The sequence below is a fragment of the Seriola dumerili genome, unplaced genomic scaffold (genome assembly GCF_002260705.1).
Source record: "Seriola dumerili isolate Sdu_G_001 unplaced genomic scaffold, Sdu_1.0 BDQW01000036.1, whole genome shotgun sequence".
Classification (NCBI taxonomy): Eukaryota; Metazoa; Chordata; class Actinopteri; order Carangiformes; family Carangidae; genus Seriola; species Seriola dumerili.
The window spans coordinates 1,676,065-1,696,740 of NW_019174291.1; the positions used below are offsets into that span (position 1 = coordinate 1,676,065).

At 40.6% G+C, this 20,676-nt stretch overlaps 1 protein-coding gene across 1 annotated transcript; it reads left to right on the forward strand.

The window, feature by feature from the left end:
- Nucleotides 1–259: 259 nt before the first annotated feature.
- On the forward strand, nucleotides 260–19,275 carry LOC111216958 (SPARC-related modular calcium-binding protein 1-like). The gene is made up of 11 exons (XM_022738628.1): nucleotides 260–533; nucleotides 7,417–7,591; nucleotides 8,214–8,447; nucleotides 9,145–9,198; nucleotides 9,557–9,604; nucleotides 10,530–10,589; nucleotides 10,785–10,977; nucleotides 12,465–12,544; nucleotides 12,812–12,899; nucleotides 15,351–15,703; nucleotides 18,672–19,275. Exons 1-10 carry the CDS (start codon nucleotides 453–455, stop codon nucleotides 15,700–15,702), a joined length of 1,365 nt encoding a protein of 454 aa, XP_022594349.1. The 5' UTR covers nucleotides 260–452; the 3' UTR covers nucleotide 15,703; nucleotides 18,672–19,275.
- Nucleotides 19,276–20,676: the final 1,401 nt, after the last annotated feature.

The following is a 20,676-nucleotide window of genomic DNA, read 5'->3' on the forward strand; positions in this document are numbered from 1 at the left end:
TGATGAGTGCGCAAACTTTAGGCGACATGTATAGATGGACAGTAGTAGACCATTCCCTCTGTTGGTAAAACAAAAGTTATTTTAATGTTTTAATAAAAGCATGTCAAAAAAGACATCATTTGTTCAGCTGGTTTAAGGCACGTGCACCGGAAATTAGCAGTGGGCGTACTTTGTGGCGGGGAGAGAGTGATTTGCGCGTGCAGCAGCCGGCACTTGGACTTGCTCTTACGCGCGGTCTCTTGTAGAAACAGCTCGAGACCACTACACAACAACATGAGCAGCTCTGTGACGTCTGAAGAGGTGACGGCGAAGTCGTGACCTGACCCGGTCTTTGTTTCGATCGCGTCTCATAGTTAACATCCACAGACCGGCTGCGGCCGCTCCGCGCGCACTGCTGCGCTTTGAAGCCTCGGAACTACAAGAGAAAAAGGCGCGTGGTCGCTGTGGCAGGGATGAAGCTCGAGCTCACCTTCACCTGCCGGGCTCTGCTCGTCTTCCTGCTCCCAGGGTCGCTTCAGACCGACAGAACAGCGGTAAGACCCAGACTAACTTCATAAAGTGTCCTGTTTACTAGAACTAGGGAGTCAGAAAGGTTTGTGTTCTGTCTCCATTGCAGGTGTTTTATTTGAAGCTGAGGGTTATGGTCACAACAACTGCTAACTATAGGCTACTAGTTAAGTATAAGTTAATTTACATTTTTGGGTTTGTGCCTGAAAACACTGAGTTTAGTGTAAAGCTTGAAAGTGTTTTAAATTACAAAATAACCACTCCACTTCAAGCACGTATTTATAAAGTATATAATGTAAGCTACATACAATACAAAAGTCTGTCTTCTGTAATCATTATTAGCTTGTAATTATCAGTATTTTGGGAAAATCCCATATACATGGGCTCAACTATAATAAAATAAGACATAAAAGAACTAGTTCTTTTATATATTGATTCTAATTTATTAGCCTTTGGCTCTGCCTTTTTTTAATCGGTTTTATTCAACATAATCCTCTGTAAGATTTGACATATTTTGACTCATTCAACTTTTGCTGAATGTTGTATCCATGCTATATTTTCACCAAATGAGCCATTTTTAAATGTATCTTTAATTTAAATCTAAAAAAGTTTAAGCTTGCTTAAAGTTGCAAACCTAAAAGTACAGGTCAACAAAATGTACTGAATAAAGATAAAAATAAAGCTAGGAAGAAAGAGATAGAAGATGGATTTTGTTTTATTTTACAGGAATTCGCCACAAAATCAAACACTAAGCCATACAAATTAAATTTAGCAGAAACAAAGAAAAGCAGACTCTTCTTTACATCAAGATCCTTCTCTAACTGCTTTAACTTTTCAGGATAAAGAGTATACTTCTCAGCACTAGCCTACCCCTTTTCCTTTCACAACCTATAACAAATAGAAGAAAGTTTAATCTATGTAAGTTGCCTGCTGTGTCGGGACGATAGTCACTAATGGATCCAAATTACCAGGACTTATCAACTTTAGCTTGTAATTGGTTTAGTAAAACTGAACAGACTAAACAACGCAGTCCCAGGCAGCAGCAAAGACGACATTGGTTTTAAGGATAAAGAGAATAATCTTCATGTTTGTTTCAGAAGTTGTCGTTGTGTGTGTGCGTGTGCGAGTGTGTGTGTGTGAGAGAGAGAGACAGAGAGAGAGATCCCTGGAGGACTGCAGGGTAACACCAGCCAATAAGACCAAACCACAAACACACACATCACTGCCAAGTAAATATTTAATTTGCTACTCAGGGGAAACAGACAGGTGTGTGTGATATTTATGTGAGTACTCTGTATTTCTCCACTTCCCCTTGTTCATGTAGAAATATGGTAAGATCACTAGACACTATCAGACACGCTATAAACTCTAATAGGAATGTGACAGTGACGGTATAATAAATATATATAAATATAAAAAAACAAACAAATGAATATCAAATGTACAGTGTAAGAGCCTGCAGAAATATGTGACAGGGAGATCCCAGGTGAAAATATACCAATAAATGCATTTTCACTATTTAAGATCACAGATATAGAATGTTTCCTCCAGGAAACAAACATACCAAACAATGTAAAAACTTACCATAGAAAATGTTAAAGGATTAAGCTGAATCCTTTCGCAATGCTTTTTGTTGGTTTTTTTCATTAATAATTGTGTTTTATAGCTTCCAAGCAGCCATCAGTTTATTTTGCTTTCAATGAGACAAACATCAAGATTTGAAGCCACTTAACATCAGTAATGTGTAATAATTAATTGTCTTGTCTTCAGAGCAGGACTTTTTGGAAAAATGTGCTTCTGGGAAGCACTAACGCTGAGTGAAATGTAAGATATTGAACTTCAGCAACTTACTGTTGAGACATTAACGTATGTACTGACTGCACAGGTCAATGAGAGAGAGAGGGGCTATCTGACAATTTTACAAAACAAACAAAAAAAAACTTACTGTGATGTGTCAAGTGTGCAAGACTTTGTGTACTTGGCTCGGAAATAAATCTGACAACTGAGCATATGCTTTGGAAATGGTCAGCAGTTAATGTGAAGTGCAGGTAATTTGTGGTTAATGGGCTAAAACATACAGAACTACTGGTCTGCTTCTTTAAGGTTCATATAAACAGAGCAGCACAGACACACGGTGTACCTGCAGAAACATTACAGTCTGATTCTTTGTCAGGAAAGTAAATACATGTTTGTGTCCTGACATGTCTGACATGACTGGAGTCCACAGACTCCAGTCAGGTCATCATTGCTGAGGGCTGTGTGAAAGTGATGTTTGTACACACACACACGTCTCTGAATCCCCTGAGATGTTAAATGTGTTGTCGTCATCCCTGCATGTGTGTATGTGTGTTAATGATCGGTTTAACACTTGCTGTACAGATTAATGGCAAAGAGAAAAAGCTACGTTTACAAGTGAGCAATTCACTCCTCAGCAAGCTCTCGTACAACAGCACAGGCGGTTTGTTCAGACGCTAAATCCTGCTGCTGCGTGTCAGCAGGCCTTTCAGCAGCATCACGATCCCTTTCTAGGCCAAACATCACATTTTGCAAAGCTCTGGAGATGAGTTATGTTCCCCTACAGCAGCCGGTTGGTGGTATCTGGAGGGTGTGAGCCAGCTTTTTCTGCTGCTAGCTCACTTCCTGTCTGCTCTCTCTCTCTCTCTCTCTCTCTCTCTCTCTCACACACACACACACACGGCTGACATTTTATAGGCCCAAAAACACTGGTGGTAATTGTTTCAACACAGAGGATATTGTAGTTGCTGTACTTCTACCTGACAGACAGGAAATCCAGACTGCCCAACACTTTGCACCTGGGTTCCTGCCCTCCACTACTCCTGCCTTTTTTCCACCATTCTTCTGGTCCCTCTTCCTTTTCATCCATTCCACCCAGACTTTCATTTCTTTCTCCATTCTCTCTGCACACCTTCTTCAATTCCTTTAACCACATTTTCCCTCAATACCTCCTTTTATATGTCTAGTTTCCTATCCCTCCCTTCATTCTTCCCCTCACTCCTATTTTCTTTCCTGTCTGTCTGTATTTCTCCACTTCCCCTCGCTCATGCCTCTCTCCTGTCTTTATTCTTAGCACCCTTTCTCCCTGAATGCTTCTTATTCCATTCCCCCCTTCATTATATCTTTCCTTCCTCTACTCTGATTTCTGCCTCATTTTTAATGGTGCTGCAGTCCTCCAACTCCCACTTTTTTCTCTTCTCCCTCCATGCTTCCCACCATTTTTTAACTCAACTCCTTTGCTCCTTCTTGCATTTCTTCATCTATTCTTCTATTCCTCTCTTCAATCCTCCATTACCTCCTCTATGACTTTCCTCCACTTCTGTGAGCCTCCATTCCCTCAGTTCTCTATTCGTTCCTCTCCTTCTTTTCCATACTCATTTCCAAACCATTATTCGTTTATTTATCACCACATCTCTCCTTCCACCCCCCCCAACCCATTTCCTTGTTCCACTTCTCTCTCTTTTCCGTTTACATATCTTCCATCCCCTTCCTTTCCACCATCACTACTTTTTCACTTTCTATCCATTACAGTTTAACATTTATTCCCAAAACCAGTGGAACTGAAATTTTCATTTCATTTTTTTTTATATAACATTAATGTGAGCTGGAAGATTCGTGTGAGAGAGATTCATCTTTACACTGAGGCCTTGACGAGAGGAAACATCAGAAACGTCTTTACTGTGTCAGCTGTTTGATGGGTTCAGCTGCAGCCGTGTGGTTCAGGGAGGGTTCTGGCAGAAAATTATTTTGTGCTTTGCTTGGACTGAAGCTATACTCTTCATGCACTGTTCCACTTTCCGGCCGTCAGTCTTCCTCCTCCTCCTCCCTCAATCACCTCCTGTATTTAACATCATCTTTCTTTCCAAAAAGGGATGTTCTGACATTTTAAAATGGTAGCTGATGTTTGTTGAACTTTCACTTAATGAATTCCCAGACTTAAAGTAAGACTTACCTAGATAGAGTCTGAATGCCATCGTCATTTGTTTACATTATTCTGTATATTTATTTAGAGCTGCAAAGAATTTTCATTATCAATTATTCTTAGATTATTTCTTCAAATAATAAACCAAACATTTTGTCAATAAAATATCAGAAAATTGGGAAAGATGCACATGATTATCAGCCAGAGCCCAAGGTGATGTCTTCTATTCTTTTCAACTGAAAGCCCAAAACACAAAGCTTTTCAATCTATGATGATATGAAACAGAAAATATGTAAAATTATAGACATTCCTGCTTTATAAAATGACCAAGTTGTATTTAACCAGAACAGAAGAACAATTAACACTTTACTTTCATGGAGTGACAGACAATATAAAAAGAGGTGACAAGAAGAGAGAGAGCAGTATCACAGGTCTCTCTCTCTCTCTCTCTCTCTCTCTCTCTCTCTCATTGACCTGTGCAGTCAGTACATACGTTAATGTCTCAACAGTAAGGCACAGAGGTCTCTTTCACCAATAAATTATGTCAACACTGTTGAACACCACAGCAAATTTACTCATGTGTCTCAGAACTTGGAGGGAGTGTGTGTCCCAGAATGTGTGTGTGGAGTAAGGGGGGGGGGGGGCTGGACAAAGAGGCACTGATGAGGAGTGAGGAAGTGGGGTCAGTAGACAGCTTTGTACATATGTGTGTGTGTGCTGTATGTGCACTACGCTGCATGTTTTTAGTTCGTCTGTGTGGCAGTGTGACCAATCTAATGTATATTTTGGAGACGTGTGTGAGGCTGTGTGTGATTCTGAGCTGTGAGAGTGTTGTCAGGTGCCTAGAGGAGCATGTGGGAATAATTAAGATCATCACGCTCACCAGATTCTTCTCTCTGCTCTTCACACTATTTCACTCTCAAACCACAGATTTAAATACTTCAGGCACAACTTATTTGTTAATCACTCTCAAGCACTAAAGTGTGTCACATTTTAAACAATCACATAGGACCTATCCTAAAAATAATGCTGATAATGTAGTTTACTTTAAAGAAATGACACCACAACAATAATTAGACAGGAGAGCATCTTAAAATTAGCAGCATCAATCACGCGACTCATATTATCTCATGATTTTCCATATCTTCTCAAAATTACCCTTATCTCTCTGAACAACAGTCTTTTCTATTGGCACCACTGGGTGCTTTCAACAATGTCAGATGCTCCTGTTATTATGTCTTATTTATAGCCTACATAGTTTATCATTTTTGGATTCAGCACCAGATGTGCACGGTGCCCTGTGAGGGACATGTGAAAAAATAATAATAAGAGTGGAAGACTCAACATAACTAGCTGTTAAATGACAGTGTGAGGACTAAGTGCAAGTCAGAAGGATAATTTTTGACATTTGATCTGTGTATGAGAAAAGAGAGAAAGAGGAATTGCATGATGAACACTTAGTCACCATTGTAGAGCTTGAATGTATTGGAGTAACAGATGAAATCCAACAGACAATTTGGAGACATATGATAACTTATATTTGATTTCTCACACAGTTACAGATTGAATGATGCTGTGTGAGAACAGTACAGATCTTGAGAAGCAGTTTGATATAGAATTTTTTTTTTAATTTTTTTGTAAGTTATTTTTTTTGGCATTTTTGCTTTTATTCTGATAGGACAGTGAGAGAGAGACAGGAAAGTCAGGGATAGACAGAGAGAGGGGATGACATGCAGCAAAGGGCCATGGGTCGGACTCAAGCCCATGGCTGCTGCAGTCAGGACTAAGCCTATGTGGTACGCAGTCTACCAGGTGAGCCACTGAGGCGCCACAATAAAGAATTTTTAAATTTCAATTTTTCATTTCAATATTTTTGAAAGTGAATCTTTTATTTTGAGGATTTGAGCCATTGGTCTCTTTGTTGTTGCTCTTGGTCAGACAGATGCAAAACTTTTGTTTTGTTTTGCATAAGAGTTATGGAAAATATTTTCTCCCATCCAAAATGTGGCCCCTCTGAGCCTCTGTAGATATGTTTGGTAGCTTTGGGTGGTTGCCAACAAAATTCAGTGTAGAGGCTAATAGAGACTAATAATCTGCTGAAATGTATTTTTCCCCACTTATGGCAAAATTATTATGGAAGCAATTTACTGAATATTTAAATGTTTTTGAATTAGTCAGCCCATAGAGGAAATAGCAGCATAGAGTATAAAAAGCTGTTGGCAGAGGATCAGTGTGTTTCTATTGGCTGGTTACAGAGTTTAATAGAGTTATTCCAAAATATTTTGCTGTCAGAGACTCGTTTGACATTCGTGAAAAAGCTGCCTGTGTAGAAGTCTTGCTGTCAGGCACAGAGCCAATCTCCCTCCAATCTCCTCTCACAGTTCCTGACTGCAGGGACAGAGTTGGACACATAGCATCTCTCTGCAGGGAGGATGCTGCCAGCCTCACCTCAATTATTAAAGTTTATTCACTCATTAGTTTGCCAAATTGGAGCTCTCACAGTTAAAATGTCAGGTGTAAGAAAGACTCCAACCCCCCACTCTCTGCCTCTGCTCGCCCATCCTGAAATGTCTTCATGTTCAGATGTGTTGACTGTCGTGACTAACACCCTCTCTCCTTTCTCACTCAGTTTCTCACCCTCTTCCATTCTTCCCTGTTTGTTTCTCTCCCTCAGTCCAGTTTTTAGAGGCATGACATAGAAAGCCAATTTATCCTTCACTGACAGGCCAGTCATGCAGGGACTAATGCCTTTCACTCTATCCCTTCTTTCCACCTGCAGTTCTCTGGACAGTTTCATTAGTGCACAGCCTCGCTCAGCTGTGAGAAAACAGTCAGAAAGTCACAGGATAAAAGGACACACAGAAAGTAGAGTTCTGCCTATGCAGTGATCAAGAAAAAAGAGAAATTTCTGCAGAACAGAGAAACAGTAAAAAACCATGAGAATGTATGTTTGTATGTTTGTGTGTTTGTAGCCTTTCCTGATCACAGAAAACATGTGGCCCCGTGGTTGTGTCCTGGACTGTCAGAGGGGGCGCCACAGAGCCGTGTGTGGCAGCAATGGCAGGTTGTATAAATCGCTGTGTGCCTTCCAGAGGGCACAGTGCATCAACACACAGCTACGTCTCGCTCCACGAGCTCACTGCTCAGGTACACACCTTTACTGCTTCGTCATCACCACCTGTTGATAATGTCTCCCATGGTGCTCATATGTTGACTGGCTTTTTGAAATTTAAGCATCAAACAATATGTTATATATGGCATACATTCAAAAATAGACACATATAAGGACATATTTACATAAAAGGACACAGATTTACTAGGGTTTTATACAAATGGATGCAACATAATGACACTCTTACAGAGTAACTGCACCCAAGCATTTAATTCTGCATGTGTTGTACAGCACAGCACTTCACAGTGCACTGTAGTCCAACACTACATCACTGATTATGTGTAGTCACAAGCACAAAAGCCTACCCCTGTCCACACACATATTATGTTGAGTGTGATCAGAAATCCAATGGACTTTTTCTACATGTAAGACTTTGTGTGGCTATGCTCTTCAAATTTAATTAAAAACATTTATTCATTTCATTATATTATGATCTACTTTCTGATTGAAATGACAAAGTCAACAGAAGTGCAGATCATAGTGGAGAGTTCAGCAGGGTATACATGTCTGTGTTGATGTCAGTGAATAGCAAATTACACTTTCCTCACCCCCCATCGCCGGGGGGATTGTAATGTCTTCATTTCCCTTTCATTTTAGATCTGAGCCTGTCCAAATGCCAGCTGGCTCGGGCTCAGGCCCTGGAGGCCAACGCCCACAGTGGTGGCAGCCATGTCAGTCCTGCAGCTGCAATGTTTGTGCCACGGTGCCATCAAGACGGTCACTTCCTGCCAGTGCAATGCCACAACCAGACCGGATACTGTTGGTGCTCCACACCAGACGGCAAACCCCTCAGTGGGACCTCAGTCCTCCATCTGATCCCCAATTGCACTGGTCAGATACACTTTATTCAGAGTTATACAAATGTGTGGCAAATTAGAGGGAGAGATACCTTTGCCAAAGATTCTTTTATAAGATATTCCTTCATTTGGTGTTTTGATAATGGCGGTGCAGAGCGCTGTCTAACACATCACTCCAAAATCTTTAAATAGTGTTTAGCTGAGTTGAGTTCTGTTAATGCTAGGGCAATAGCATGTGGTTTTCAGACTCATCAAGCCATTCAGTGAGGCCTTGTGTCCTGTATGAAGTATCTTCATTTGTAATGTTCTAGTTTTTCCCTTTAATTTGTCACCATCTGTATCAGCTGCAATTTAAAAATCAGTATCTAACTGTCAAACTGTGGAATATTTATGCTATGTAATGAACTGAGCAAATAAATGAATGTAGTTAAATTTAACTTCAATCTGTAGACCACTTTTCCAACAAATATGTTGCTTCCTGTTGCTAAGAGGATTAGTTCAATAACATACAGTATAGAAAGTGATTTTACATTAGTCCTTCACAGTTTACACTGTTTTATTTGGGAGTCTGAAGTCTGAGGCTCCTCTTATGAAAGTATCACAAGAACGGTCTCCTGCTGCTTCTGGAAGATCTTGACCAAATATTTGAGGCCATATTTCTGTTACTTAAACTGAATCTGCTTGAAATCATATGTATTTTCCACATTGAGATGATCTGTTATCGTGAACAGATCACATCACCAAGTTGGCTCAGACCACTGATGCAGATTCAACTGCAATCAAAGGTAAGAAAGATGTTTTTAGTTTTTTTTAGTCTTCACATTATACATATCTACTTGGACCTATGCTCATATATACTGTATATACTGGTGCTATGCAGTCACTGAAAAGTTTGTTCTGTATGTTTCTCTTTTTTCTGCCTTTTTCTGGCATGATGCTGGTCGTCTCTCTGCCAGACACACCTGCAGGAACTTGAACATTCACAGACCACTTTACACGCCAAGACATGCCAAGAAAACGTCTCTCTCTGTCTAATTTTCCCTCCGTTTTGCTCTGATTCTTCTCATGCTTTCCTTCCTCTGTCTCGATGATTTCCTCCCTCATTCGTGTTACATTCACTCACTCTCTTTTTTTATGTTCCAGATGAAGTTGGTGAACCTGGGCCGACGTTGGACCCCAGAAAATCTGCAGGTGACAAACCTGTGTTGTACACATAAAAAACAGTTACCATGAGTCACAGTCATTTAATGCTTACATGGAAATCACCATATTGTGCCAGCACTGAATATGACTTTCAGTTGTTTGTCCACTTACCAATAGACACACTCAACGGCCAAAGCAAATACCTGCCAAACCAAGTCCCTACTCCAGATACACACCACATCTTGCTTCCTCTTTAAGTTTTTTATAATTGATATTTTTTTAATGTAATAATTTTATAACTGGACTTACATTCATCAGGTAGAGATAAACACTGCAAACAATAATGTCGTTCCATAACTGCTGGATGTGTATGCTAATTTGCTAATCAGTTTACCATATCAACTTGAAAGGTGATAATATGTTAATGTTGTGTTCACAAACTGTTTCCACTGCCCCACTGTGGCTGTAGAAATCAATTATCTCAAGGTTAAGCTGAGGTAAACTGTTTAAATCAATCCTTGATGTTACACTGTATATAGCCATGCTCTGATAAAGTACCTCTCTATTGTTGATTGACTATACACTGCAAGATTTTTGTTGTCTTGTCAATTAAAATCACAAAGCTGCAATAGAGAAGATTTTCTTCTCCACCATCACTGAGATGGTTTCGTTTCCTGCTAAATAAAATACTGATGTCCATTATAGTGACTTCCCTTCCCACAGGAACTAATGGATAAAACTTCATATAGAAATCCATATTGCCCAGGTTGTTATTTCTCTTGTTCCTTTGGTTTGTTTTGGTGTAAAAGATCACAGACCAACGAGTGCTGAGTATAGTTTACTGACGTCACATTAAAGAACTTTTGAATATTGACTCTCAGATTTTTTAGACATTTCTTCCCGGTTTTCCTTCACTCTCCTCTGTACAACATCTAATCAAGCACAAATACCATTCTAATATTCTCTTCCTCAGAGCTGACAGCTCCTCCTATTTGGGTGACCATTCTGATGAACTCTGTCAGACGACCCACTGGTAAGAGTTTACATGTGTGTGTAAAAATATTCTTGTGTTCTGCAAATACATTTATACTGTAAGTATAACATGACAAGTGGTGCTGTACTGGACTGCATTATATTGAGAGGTGTTTCTCATTTTCTGCCCTATCGTGTGTGTGTGTGTGTGTGTGTGTGTGTGTGTGTGTGTGTGTGTGTGTGTGTGTGTGTGTAGACAGTCCTCAGACATGTGAGCGTGAGCGAGCATCACTGCTCTCTCAGATGCATTCAGCCTGGCAGGAAGAGCGTTTTATCCCAGAATGCACTGCAGACGGACGCTACAGCCCTGTGCAGTGTCACACTGCTACAGGTTACTGCTGGTGTGTCAGGGTTGATAGCGGCAGGCCTCTATCAGGCACCTCTGCAAGGTAATCAGTCAGTCAGTTAGTTCTATAGTTCATCATTTCATTTGTAAATGCAGTTCTGTTGCATTTTGTTTGGGCTTTTTTCTTTTCTTTCCATTTGTCTTCCTCTTCTCATGTTCTCTATTTCCCTTTCCCTTCCTTTTCCTTATATTATTTTCTTTTCTTATCCGTTCCTGACTTTATACAGAGACAGATGTAATTATGCACAGGAGCATTTCATCTTAATTATCCAGTTTTACACCAGTTACTGTGACTGTTCCCCAGGTGGACTTCCATTAAAGGAAACACACAGAACAAATCAGAATGAACTGCGGTTGGGCTGCTCTGTTCTCCAGGGGTTTTATCAGTGTTGTTGACGCTCAGCTGCTCACAAGCTCCTGAGAGGAAAGTGTTGGATGTTTTCTTTGGTTCACTGGTGTGACGAAAACTCCCTGCGGCCTCATGATTTTTTTTTTAGTCTTCCTCTTGACGAGCAGTGTATATACTCTCTCTGATTGTATTATAAAGTATTTAATTGGCTTTACCAGGGAAAGAAATTCACAGTTGACCAATTAAATAATACATTTGTTTTACCTCTCGGCAGATAAACACTATTTTTATATCACCAGATTTATCTAAATGTAGCGTCGCATACGGAAGAGCCAGATACATTTTGCATTTGTGCACAATTTCAGAAATTCAGATATTTAAATCCACTCCTACAAATATCTACAGTGGCCCACAAGGGTCAGTTGAGGCATTCCCACCAACATGCACTATGACATTTAACTTGATGAGAAGAAATGTGAGCAGAATAACTCACAGCCCAGTTACTACACTCCTAATTACCCATGTGGTGATATTTTATAATGTGTTAAGAGTATTATTTCCCTCAGGACTTTCTGGATTCAACTTTGCTTTTCTTTCTGTGCACATGTTCTGTGCTCAATCTAAAGAGTGGCAGTGAGTAAGTAGACCACCGATGTGACCGCCTTCAGACGTGTTTTACATGATAGTGAGTAATATACATTGATTAAATCTTTATATACTGCTTATACAAAAAGTTAGCTTTGGATCAGCTGCGCCAGACATTAACCAGTTTATTAGGTACACCTATCTCAACCTAATAAAGTCTAGCCCTATGATAATCATACTTTTATAAAGGTGATAGTGTTTCTCTTTAAAGTGTGTGTTTATTTCACCTTACTGTTAGTTCGGAGGCTGTCGTTTGCGGTGCAGTTGAACTGTACTGTGTTCCTAATATTGAGTCTACTTCTGTTGTTCTAAATATGGTGGCCAACAACTAGAAGCACTTCAGAGTATAACACAATAAAAGGTATAATACAGTGTATTTACTCACTAGGTATTTAAATGTGAATGCAGGCCATTCATTTCTGATCTGCAGAGTCAGCAGTCCACTTACATTTCTTGTTCTTTCTAATTCTCATATATCCTTTAATTATCCTCCTTGGTTAATTGACAATTTAGTTGTTGTTTTTGTCTCTTTGCAGGAATCGTATCCCTGACTGCACAGGGGCAGAGGAGGATCCAGACAGAGCAGACAGGAGGCTCAGGGAAAAACCTCTGCCTGGTAAATATGACAGTGTCTAAAATTACCAAAAAAAATCTGTATTTTTTTAAATGTAAATGCATTGTCGTGTTTACTTCATTTACAATTTATAAAACATAGTGATTCAGTGTGTCCCCAACCCTGAGGGAGTTGATGGAAACAGAGCAGCAGACATGGAACAGGAGGGAAGTCAATATGTTGATCAAGCGCTCTGCAGCAGGGTAGACTGTTGTCATGTGGAGCGGCCACAGACAGACTTAAACAGTCTTCTCTATTCTGTCCCCACAGGGTGTCCTGGAGCCCGTAAGGACCAGTTCCTACAGAGTCTGGTCAGAGCTCTGCAGCTGGAGGCAGAGCATGCTGGGAGTCCCTACAGGTAAATCTGTGTACTGTACATCACAGCAGGTGCACTGTAGCAGTCTATGTAGGAGTGATTAATGTTCAAGGCTGTGTCCAAAATCACTATAGGGTGCTAATTATATAGGGAGTATTGACTGAGTGGGGGAGTGTTTTCAGCCACAGTTTGTTTTTACTTAGTGATCATTCAAGAGAAGCAGGCGTCCTGAATACAGCTGGCCTGGATTTAAATGGCTCCTTCATGTGATGATTGTTGGGTATGCTCTACAGCATGCTGTTTGCACTGGGTGACCTTTGACAAGTGCAATTAAAAAAAAATAAAAATCTGGTATGGGTTTACATGACAAAATAAATGATTTTTTCACCATAACATAATGAATTGATTAACATAAACAGATCAGGGAATACACATGACTTGTTGTATCTTGAGAATCTAAAGCTCTGCATTAAAGGTGCCTTAAAGATAAATAAACATATCTTGTTTAATATTTAATATTTCTCACCAAACTGCCCTCATTGCTCTGAAGCTTTGTCTTTGGCATCATCTTGTTACAGTCCTCTTCTCCTTTGTTTTTTTCCTGTTGCCTCCTTGTTAACTTTACAGCACATTACTGCCACCAACTGTGACCACCCTCTGAATTTAGCAGAAATGTGCATCATATCTGTACTTGTGTGTTTGCTTGTTTAACTTGACGTAGTAACAGTGTGGGAACCTGTTCGTCGTACTCTAACTCAGGCTAAATTATACAGTCTTTACTTACCACATGTTGGACTTCAGTGGATGCATAACTCTTCCTCTGTCATGTAGCAGTGCTGAGACACTGCTCTGAATGCTGAATGAAAACCAATTTCACACTTGAGAGAGCAGCACAGATCTGATCAAGTACCTGATTAACTGAACTAAACTGAAGGGAACAGAACCAATCCATCTGTTTCCCTGTTCTGTCTCTCTGTGCCAGTCAACACGTTAGTCCACTACTAACCTCTTTCCCTCCATCTGTTTCTCTCTCTCAGGGCATTTAAAAAACATCCCTCTGTTTTGACTCACTTTTTTTATCTTCTATTTTTTCTTGACATTTCTGCTTTTTAATGAGATGTAAACAGTAGAGAGAGACAGGGAAGGCAGGGAGAGAGAGAGGACCAGCAAAGGGCTGTCTGGATTCAAACCTGGGCTGCTGCAGTAAGGACTGAGTGTTGTTAATGTCTCCTGGGGCGTCCCTCACTTTTTCATCTTCATAACTTTCTCTTTTCTTTCACCGCTTCTCATTTTCATCCATCTTTGTTTTATCCTTCACTTCACTCCGTCTATATCATGAAAATGACCATTTTGTGTTTTAACAGATGCCTCTCCCTCTCAATTCAATTCAATTCAATTCAGTATGTTTTAAATACACACACACACACACACACACACATACATATACATATAATCTATGTAGTAGAATAAATCACGTATCTTGCTGCTTTTATGGCGCTGACAATGTTTTCTCCAAGTGGATGTTGCATTTTAGTCTGGACACAATCAAAACTTTTAAATTTACATTTAACTTTTGAGAAGAACTTTGTTGTCTTCATATGTGCTACAATGTAGCAGGAAGTGTTGCTCTGTCTCCATCTGTCTCTGTGGACAGAGCTGACACAGCCTGTCTTCTCTTGGCAGCCAGGTCTGCCTGTGTCAGCCAGTCTCTATGTCCTCAGTGTGTTCACTGAGTCTGTACATAGTCAGGGTCTTTCTCAGTGTCTGATCCCTCACGGTGGTCAGATAGTCTCCTGCAGTGTACTGTTTGTTTTTGTGGCGTATGTCCAATAGTTAATGTGATTTTCTTGTTATTGAGCTGTAATTTGATTGGTCCAGATTGTGTGATGGCTGTCCTGAGGCCTGGTGCTGTTGGAGGAGCTGAGCCTCAGGATCAGCTGGCTGAGGGGACTCTTCTCTATGTTCTCCTCTTGGCAGTGAAAGGCTCTCTCTCTCTGGTTCCTCTCTCTCTCATACACACACACACACACACACACACACACACACACACACACACACACACACAATGCTCAGGTTTCACAGCGATCATTTTTCCCCTTCCTGAAATCTTTGGTTTTACTGTTTAATGAATTTCAGGTTTGTTTGTGTCTGATACAGGAAATTGAATCTGTGGTTTTTTCTCCCTGTTTAGCTGACTTTGTTTTTCAGCAGGCTGCCACGTTCTGGTGACATTTGATATTTAATATTTATTGAGTTCTTCAGATGAACTGTGAATAGAAGTGTTGGGTTAAATGTAGTTGAGGTGCAAACACTCAGGAAGACTTTATCAGGAGCCACAGAAAGTCTCTGAAGATGCCAACGTCTTATTCAATAATCCCTCTTAAAGAGCTGACCTGAAATCCTGATGTTAGTTAGTTTCTCAAGACGACTGAAACTGGTTTCAACAAAATCTCTCACGCTTTGGGTTTGCTCTGGGCTTTGTCTTTCCACCAGGTCTCCAAACACACCTCCTTCCAATGCTCCTTCTCCATTTTCAAACACTCCAACCTCCACCACTCCTTCCTCATCTTCCTCCTCCTCCTCCTCACCTCTGAACGTTGCTCCCTCTACTACTCTGGAGGCCGTGGACTCCTCTAGACCAGAGGAGGTGTTGCAGTGGCATTTCAGTCAGCTGGACGTGGACTCCAGCGGGGTGCTGAGTGAGCGTGAGGCTCGACCCCTTCGTCAGTTCCTGCGACGAAGGTTGAAGCCGCGACGGTGCGCCAAGAAGTTCGCTCAGTACTGTGACAGAGACGGAGACCGAGGCCTGACGCTGGAGGAGCTGAGAGTCTGCCTGGGACTCTGAAGTGGGTTAGCGCCGCGTGTGTGTGTGTGTGTGTGTGTGTGTGTGTGTGTGTGTGTGTGTGTGTGTCTGTACAGTATGTGTGTGACTGAAGTGTAATCTAAAGCGTATTTGGTAAAAATCCCTCTTTTCAAGCAAGTGGCTTCCAATGTTTTTCATGTTACATTTTCTTTTTTAGCTAAGTTCAGTGTTTTTTTCTCACTGCATGTCATGATGAGTATCTGCAGTAAAATACATCAGTACCCTATAAAACCGGGATATAATTGTTTTAAACTGCATAAAATCAAGAGGTTTGTTATTTCGACATGAGGATAATCAAATGCTTTGCTTGCTATGCTATGCTTATAAAAACTGTGAGAAATAGCCACAAACTCTAGAGACTATTTTTTTCTACCTTAAACTTTTTTCTCAGGAAAAACACGTTCCTACTGTGAGTGAAGATTTCATTTTACGATGTGTTCTTATTTTATAGTAATCAAAACAGTATTGTGACCATAACAAGCCATAGCTGCACATCTTAACTCAACACTGACTCAGGCGACAAAAAACCTAATGAAATATTATTAAGTTTAAGACACAATACAATAAAAGATTTTCAGTGTCAAAAAACGATGTCGATTTCAGTGGCATAGTCTCACAGAAAGTAGTGTGCAGACTGTAAATGTTCCACCTGTTCTGAGCCAATTAACCAGTTAACTTCGTTCAGAGCAGCTGCAGCAGTAACCACAGGGAGCCAGGTCCATGCTCCGCCTCCAGCTGGTGCTCAGAGCAAACCTGCTCACACCACTGAAAACTCATTGGGTGTGTTTCGATCAGTGTATGAGTGGAGGACAGTCGTGTGTCCTTCTTTACTTTTAGAAATTACCATTTAAAACTCAGGTGACAATCACATTTCCATGTTTACTTTCATTACATTCCTTTTTTCTACAAAGAAGAAGCTGTTTAAGCTCAGGCTTCCAGCTCAGTGTGTGTATGTGTGTATGTGTGTGTGTGTGTGTGTGTGTGTGTGTGCATGTGTGTGTATGTATGTATGTGTATGTGTGTGTGTGTGTGTGTGTGTGTGTGTGTGTGTGCACGTGTGTGTATGTATGTATGTGTATGTGTGTGTGTGTGTGCACATGTGTGTGTATGTATGTATGTATGTATGTGTGTGTGTGTGTGTGTGTGTGTGTGTGAACATAATACAGATGTGTAGTTGTTTTCCCCTGCGTGCACAGCTGTCAGACACACACTCATACACACCCTTCTCATCGCAGCGTCACCATGACTCCTCATTGGTCCGCTGCCTGAGATAAAAACGTCTTTTTCTTCTCCGGGTTGTTGCTCCTGTTGATCCCTGGAGAGCCGAGCGTTTTCGGGCCGCCAGCCAGACACATTACACCCACCAATGTCTGAGTGTTAATGTACCTTGGTGAAATCAAAATAAACGTTGGCAGCAGTAAAATGACCTCCTTGTCAGTGAGCTATCAATCACAGCTCTGTCATGACACCAGCTCACTAATCAGGCAGCAGCAGACGTCTGACAAAGACTCTTTTTCAGAATGAATATTTATGACTTTCCTGTTGACCTACACAAAACAAAACATGCATACAACATACAGAGAACTTCTAGTGCTGCACTATACAGATCCCACTGACCTACACTGAAATACATTAACAATCTGAAGCATTCACGTGGCTGTGGCTCAGGAGATAGTGGCTCGTCCACTAATCTGAGGTTCAGGGATTCAATTCCCAGCTCCTCCAATCCACATGTCAAAGCGTGCTTGGGCAAGATACTGAACCTCAAAATGCCTCTGATGGCTGCTCTATCAGTGTATGAGTGTGTGTACGGGTGTGAGTGAATTGTAAAGTGCTGAGTAGTAGTACTAGTCCATTTACATTTAATTGTGAAAGTCTTTCGTGCCAAAGTAGTCAAAATGTAAATCCCTTCTGACATTAAAAATGAGTTCAACAATTTCAAGAACAGTTTTGTGTTAAGCCATGCTGCATTTAAAATCATAAGTGAAATCACACTTCAGTTATTCAGTGTATGAATGACTTCATCATGTGGCCCAAACAGCAATGAAAGAAAAAGTTAGTAAAGTGACATTGAGTTAAGATTTTACCTGTCAAAATAGTATTTTCAAAGTCAAGAATGAACTTTGATTCTCAAACTTGTTGTTGGCACAGTTGTTATCCAGCATTTTAACTGACTGCTGACTTCAAACCTCACACAGTCTCAGGTTGTGTTTCCAAAATGAAGAGGACTGACCTGACAGTGGTTTGAAATTGTGATCATTTTGAGTTACAAGGCAATCATTATAATGTAGTCATTACAGTCAAGTACAAAATAGATCTAAATGCACTTCTGTCCAATAGCAACCTGTAGAAGATTGGCAGCTCCAATTTTTATGACTTTGAGCACTTACAAACAGCAGACATGCTCAGTTTTACAGGTAGATTGGAAGAAAAAAGGTTAGATTTCCCCTACTTTCTCATCAAGTGTACACAGATGCTGGGTTCAGCTCAAAATGGGGAGAGGGGAGATAAGTCAGGCTGTGAAAATATAAACAGGGAGAGTGAGTGAGAGGACGAGCAGAGCAGTAAGGTGAAGCACAGAGATAGAGCAGTTTCCAGGCGAGCAGGAATTCAAGGGTGGCTGATAGAAAGGGGGGGGGGGGGGGGGGGGGGGGGGGGGGGGGCTGCTGATAATTCGGAGATTGAGGAAAAAGCCATGTAGAGTGTGAGGAGGGAGGTGTGGCATTAAGCTAACATGTGTCTGGGAGAGATAGCAGTGACCTCCGGTGGTGACGGAGGAGCAGGCTCCCTGGAGACGCTGCCAACAGCCAGCAGACTCATGTTCACTGGCTGAAGTGGATTTGCTGAGCTTTGCTGAGGAAATGGAACCGTAGTTTGCTTTTTATTTTTCCTCCTTGTTGGTTTTTGATATATTTATTTTCTTCCCCTTTCTCTTTCTCTTTTTCTTCAAGGTCAAAACCTCAGAGAGCAACAAGGGCAATCACCTGATGCCAAAGGCCAACCTGTTTCCTGTCGTCTTCCAGGGTTCTATTTATTCATTCATGCCATCATGGACATGTCATTACATCCTTTTTTTCCCAACTCTGATTAAAAGACAAAACATTATGCTCATCCATCATCCTCATTCTCATCAGCTCTTCAGGATATATTATTTGTCCTTATCATTTTTACCAGAATTCTCAACAGACATAAAAAAAATTTAAATAAAAATTGAATTAAACATAATTCACAAGTTTTTATTTCACATGTTCATCGGTTCAATATTTGTTATTGATTTTGGACTGAATCTGTTCTCCCTAATCTCTTATCTCCCTTTCCAAACATCCTCACCTTCTGCCCTTCCCTTCTTCTCTTATCCCAGCCTGCTTTGTTCCCTGCCTCCTTCCTATAATCCTTTCTTCTACTTTCTTCTCTGTTTGGTACATATTTTGCTTTCCCGTATTTTGCAAATGTATTGCCAATATAGTGATGTAACATATCATATATTTTAGATCATTTCAGTCTGCAGCACTTTCAAAGACACTTCAGTGTTTGTTGATTGATTGTGACTTGAAACACGAGCATGATGAAGTAATTTCCTGATTTTCCTAAATGTGATTTCATTAAATGATGGTTTCATCTCCTTTTCGTTAATCTCAGCAATGACATTGTGAATATTGTTTGTCTCTGTTTGATGCCAGTAACAATCAGTGACTGTTACATTGTTTGTTTGGTCTCACAGGCCGCTGGTTGTCACAGCAACAGCTGTCCCAATCATTGTTTCACAGTCAACAAATCACCAGATAAACAGGAAGCAATAGAGGAGCAGCAGATCTCATAACAGCCAAGTAAATATTATTTCCTAGGATGCATTTGCTCCTGTCCAAGGTTATCACTGTAGCTAAATGTGATCAGATGGGATGTTAACAAGGCACCATGGCTCCCTAACAGGTGATGTTTCCCAGGTGATTTTTCTTCCTCTGTGGTGTCCAGACTCGATGACATGACGCTGTGACCTGACAGGCTGCAGGGGACTGTGTGTTTACTGTCAGAAGGCTCTAATGACTAAAGTCCTCTGCCACAAAGCTACAATGACACCCTGAGGACAGCAGTGTAGAAACAGAAATGACTAGCCTGCAGAGGTCAAAGGTCAACATCAAGCTTTTTTGGTGGCTCTGGAAAAAAAAAAAACCACACACACACACAGAACAAAATAACATCATGTTTCAAAGTCCATCATCAAACAGACCTCTGTTTAATGATATCCCATGAAGTGACATCATTACTACTCATGGCTAACACTGGGGCCAGTGTGTGATGTTTTAATGGGAACTAAAAAGACGAGAGATGAAACCCTGGCGCGTCCAGTTTTCTCTGTACAGAACATTCATTTACTGATGTCTGCAGTTTCCTTTTAATGAGGAATCATCTGCCGTTTGATGTAGGCGTATTAATGACTGTACTTGATGCCAGTGTCATTCTAGATAAGGCCAATCTAGTCTTTGTCAGTGGGAACGTTTTACTCTTTTTTCTATGTTTTAGCTCTGTTTTATCCTTCAGGAAGGATGTGTTCTCTTTTCTGTGCACAAAAAAAACAAAAGTAGACAAACAAGGGAAACTAATGATTACTTTCATTACTAATTAATCCATCTATACCAATCCATCCATTATCTTTTTCAATTAAAAGACTCAGTTTCTAAAACTTCTAAAATAGTGAAAACTGTCTACCTCCTCTTCCTGGTGAACCTTGGCTCTGGTTTTGTGTGCAGCAGGATGTGAAGCAGTATTACAAGATCTGCCAAACCATGCCACCACTGTCTCTCATCCCAGCTGTTGCTGAGCCTTTTGAGCATGTGTTAGCTAACTGTGTCAGGCTTTTTCCCCACAATACAGCTGGACACAAGTTCCCTCTAACTGTCGTCATCACTGCTCCTGTTGTGGTAAAAGCCCTGGTGAATTTTTTATCCCTATTTAGGT